The following is a 4,653-nucleotide window of genomic DNA, read 5'->3' as shown; positions in this document are numbered from 1 at the left end:
AGAGGGACCAGCAGATGGCATGATGGTTACGTCGCTGGACTCCCACATCGTCAACCACAGTTCAAGTCCCAGACCCGGCAACTTAAAACTCACGCAGGGTGTGTGTGCGTGCGTGCCCAGAATCCCAAGAGGAGAATGAGGAGAAGGGATTGCGGCATGGCCATCACCCCAGGGGGGTGATTTCTTGCTTTCTGATTCTCCACCGAGAGCATGTGCCCTATATCAAAATTTTCTCTAAAAAAAAAAAAAAAAAACAGAGAGAGAGAGAGGTGCATATTGTGAAAAACACCACACACGGATTTCAAAAAATATGGCACTAAAATAAACTCATTTCTTTAAGAGAGATTTTTGCTACAGGGCATGTGCGCTTGCGAGAGACACAGAGAGACAGACAGAGGAGCGAGGCCTGTTTCCTGTGCAAACAGGGTGCCTGTGAAGCAGGCAGTTCCTGAAGTGGGTTCAGGGAACCCCTCCCTCTACATCCTTGGAGGTCTTGACTCTGTGGGCCCTCACGCTTCAACACGGAACCACCACCATTACTCATCCCTGGGCAGAGACCCAGCGAGCGGGGACTCCTTTCCACGTGTCACTCTCTGGATATACACAGAGATCCCATTCCACTGACACCCCTGGCAGGTGCATCCTGCTGTGCAGGGCAAGGTTGGACCCCATCCATCCCAGCACCCCCAGGAAACGGAGGCCCACAAGCAGGGACTGGGCTACTGTTGCTTAGTCTCTGTCTGGGAGTCAGAAACTCCCAACCCTCACCCCTGTCCCTTTCTAACCTACCAGTGCTCAAATCTGGGCACCTTGCAGGGAACAGGGGTGACAGGCTGCCCAGATAGGACCTCCGAACCCCAAGCAAGGTGTCAGAGGTGCCTCCGGGGCAGTTTTCAATGCTCGGGGTCCCTGACCCACCACCGGCCCCAGACACAGCCCCGAGAGGGTCTGGCTGCAGGCCTGTCGTGTCGCAGTCCCCGGGCCCGGCCCAGCCACTCCGAAGGCGGCCCCGAGGCAGCTCCGGTTTGCCTTCGCTCTTGCTGTCACTTCGGGCTCTAAAGAACATGTTTTTCCAGGAAAAAAAAAATCGTTTTTCGATTCCCTACTTGTTTTTCTCAGGGTGTGATATATACAGGAGAGTTGACCAATTAAGCTTTATTGTTGTTATTATTTCTTATAAGGAAAGCAATACAGTCCATGTAAAAATAAATCTGTAAAGGCCAGCTCATGGCATGGAGGCTAAGGCAGCTAGATCCCACATAGCCAACTGCAGGGTTCAAGTCCTGGACCCGGCAGCTTGAGAAACCTCAGATGCCTATACTGCGTGCTTAACCTGAAAGGGAAGCTGGTGGGTGCTGTGGTGGTTAAAGGCGTGGGATGCCCACGTGGCCGACTGAGGTTCGAGTCCTGGACCTGGTGGCTTGCTTTCTCACTTTCCTCCTCTCTCTCTCTGATCAAACTGGAAAATAATAATAATAATAAATTTAAATAAAATAATAATTACTTTTTAAATCCTGAAAGAACAGAGAGATGGAGGAGAAGGGATTGCAATGTGACCATTCTCCATGGGAAGTGCTTTCCCTGTTCTCCTCTCTTCCTCTCTCTCTCTGTCTCTCTCCGGTGGGTACACACACCTTCTAGCAAAATAAGAGGAGGAGGGGCCGGCAGGCTGGTGTGGTGGTTAAGGGCACTGGACTCCCACATGGCCGACCACAGTACAAGTCCCAAACCCGGTGGCTTGAAACCCAGTACAAGTCCCAAACCCGGCAGCTTGCTCTCTCTCTCTCTCTCTCTCTCTCTCTCTTCTCTCTGTCTCTGGTCAAAATGGAAAATAATGATAATAAATAAATAATTCTTTAAAAATAATTAAAATTTAAATAAGAAGAGGAGAGGAAGAAATGAAGGGAGGAAGGAGTCTCTAAAACACAGAAAAGTATAAAAAAGGAGAAAATTTCTAAATAGGATTGGAGTTAAATAGGGAACCCCACCAGGTCAGATATGAAGTGCCTCACTTCGACTCGCCAGCACTGATACCAACGGACCGGACCTCTCCCCTCCTCCCACCTCACAATGCCCACTGTCAACGCCGGAGCCCACCGTCAACCCCGAAGCCCACCGTCAACCCCGAAGCCCACCGTCAACCCTGGAGCCCACCTTCAAGACCGCCAAACCCCTACCCCACAGCAGCTGAGTATTGGGGGGAGACGGCTCTTCCCCAGAGCATTAGCTCCCAGAAGCTAAAAGCCCCACACTAAAGGTCCCTTCGTAATGCAGAGGAAGGACAAACGAGATGCAGACTGCAGAAACTTCACCACCACTCACGAAACCCCCACCTAATCTCCACCTTGCGAAAGCTTCCCTCGCAGGCCATAGCTGTGTGGCCTCAGAAACGTTAGTGACGACGCAGAGGCCTCGCGTACTCCTCTGTGTGGGAGATGCAGCTGGCTCCTTTGCGTCACAGGGCGGTGGGGACACTCCAACCACAGGGCCCCACCCAGTGCGCATAATTCTGTGCATTGCTGTGAATAAGAACAGCAATGGGGGCTGGCAGGTGGCGTGGTGGTTAAGGCACTGGACTCTCACAGAGCTGACCATGGTTTGAGTCCCACACCTGGTGGCTTGCTTTCTCATTTTCCTCTCTCTCTCTCCTTCGTTCTCGGGTCCAGTTAAAAAATAATAAAAAGAAATACAATTAAATAAATCATTTTAAAACTAAGAACAGCAATTGCAACAATGTGATACATCACATTGACAGGAAAAAAGATAAAAATCACATGTCATATCTACAGATGCAGAAAAAGCATTTGATAAAATACAACATCCCTTGGGACCAGCAGTTAGCGTAATGGCTGTGTCACTGGACTCCCATGCAGTCGACCGCAGTTCGAATCCCAGACTGGTGGCTTAAACTCACGCCGGGCGCGTGTGCGTGCGTGCCCAAGATCCCAAGAGGAGAATGGAGGAGAAGGGATTGCGGCGTGGCCATCCCCTCTAGGGGGTGATTTCTCGCTTTCTGTCTTTTTGGCGAGTGCACAAGCCCTATAGCAAAAACCTCTCCAATAAATAAATAAATAAATCATAAAATAATTCTTTTTTTAATTAAAATAAATAAAATTAAATAAAATAATTCTTAAAAAAATAATAACAGTAACCACCAACCTGTCTTTGTGTCCTGGGGGTTAACCAAAACCAGTATCTTGTGTTCGGGCTCATCACGGTACATGGGCCAAAAGCAAACAGAGGAAGCTCCGAGTTTAACCTGAAAGAAACGACAACAAACCATTCTGTTCCTCTGTTATACTAGGAGCACTGCAAAGGAATTCATGAGCACGGTATCCACTGTTTTTTTGTTTAGTTTTCTATAAGGGTTATTCACTCCCTGGAGAGAAAGAGAGAGAGAGTGTGGAATCACCCCCCGGGGGGTGGCCACACCACAACCCCTTCTCCTCCATTCTCCTCTTGGGATTTTGGGCACGCACGCACACCCAGTGTAGTTTTCAAGTCACCCGGGTCTGGAACTCGAAGTACGCAGTTGGCCATGTGGAATCCAGCTGCCTTAACCTCCACACCACAGATCGGCCCCCCAGCAGCCTGTGAATCCTACCAAAGCAGAGGCCACACCCTCGTTTCAGGTCCACTTCTCCCGGTGGTCACTCTACAGAGACAGCCAGGGACACACCTGCCTCCACTGCGTGCCACTCTGCCTGCCTGTCGCCCTGGTGGGGTCCCCGCGAGCCATCTCAGGACATGCAGCCCTACACGGTCAGCCCCGGCCCCTTGACAGCACTAGTGCAGAAGCTCCACTCGGGCATCTGAGCCTCTAACCCTGAGCTTGTCCCAGGGCCTCCTCTGAAACGCCCATATACAGGTGGCATGGTGGTTAAGGTGCTGGACTCCCACACAGCTGACCACAGTTCGAGTCCTGGACCTGGCAGTTTGCTCTCTCACTTCTCTCTATCTCTCTCTTATCAAATTGAAAAATAATAAGTTAATTTAAAAAAAAAAAAAAGAGAGTCTGTCTTGAAAATCAGGGAGAGTAAAAGAAAATTCTAAAAGAAGGTGTCGTCCGAGCTGGGCAGGCAGGTCGCCCGTAAACGTCTGTAGCAGGTCTCCTCGCAAACCCCTCAGGCCCATTAAACGTCTCAGCCACTTCCTGACCTTTGGCATCAGGAGTCCTAGAGCCAGCCCCCCCACGGAGGTCACGTGCAGCTCAGTCCACAAGGAGGCTGTGACAGGGCCACTGGACCCGGTGCGGGCTGAGCATCCCTAATCCAAAGAGTTGTAATCCGAAATGCTCCGAAATGCTCCGAAATGCAAAACTTTTATTTTTTTTCCAGAGATTTTTGCTACAGGGCACATGGACTTGCACACGAGAGAGGGAGAGAAAGCAAGAAAGGGAAAGGGAGAAATCACGCTCAGGGGAGAATGGCTACACCACAGTCCCTTCTCCTCGGGTCTCCTCTCAGGACTTGGGGCAGGCACGCACATGCTCCTGGTGTGTTTTTCCAGGCCACCAGACCCGGGATTCAAACTGTGGTGTTGGCCATGTAGGATCCAGCGCCTTAACCACCATGCCACCGGCTGGCCCAATCTCAAACTTTTGAGCATTGACCTGACACCACTAGTGGAAAATTCCACACTTGACCTCAGGTG

The 4,653-nt window shown here is 50.5% G+C and overlaps 1 protein-coding gene across 1 annotated transcript in view; it reads right to left on the bottom strand.

Moving 5' to 3' along the window:
- Positions 1–4,653, bottom strand: part of FAM169B (Protein) — a 49,955-nt gene that overhangs the window by 29,249 nt on the left and 16,053 nt on the right. Inside the window, exon 3 of the mRNA XM_006161376.2 lies at positions 3,160–3,259. Within this exon, the coding sequence (XP_006161438.1) occupies positions 3,160–3,259 (100 nt within the window). The remainder of the gene's footprint in view (positions 1–3,159; positions 3,260–4,653) is intronic.

The sequence above is a fragment of the Tupaia chinensis genome, unplaced genomic scaffold (genome assembly GCF_000334495.1).
Source record: "Tupaia chinensis unplaced genomic scaffold, TupChi_1.0 Scaffold138490_1, whole genome shotgun sequence".
Classification (NCBI taxonomy): Eukaryota; Metazoa; Chordata; class Mammalia; order Scandentia; family Tupaiidae; genus Tupaia; species Tupaia belangeri.
The sequence above is the reverse complement of the archived record's forward strand: the minus strand, read 5'-3'. Positions and strand labels throughout refer to the sequence as shown.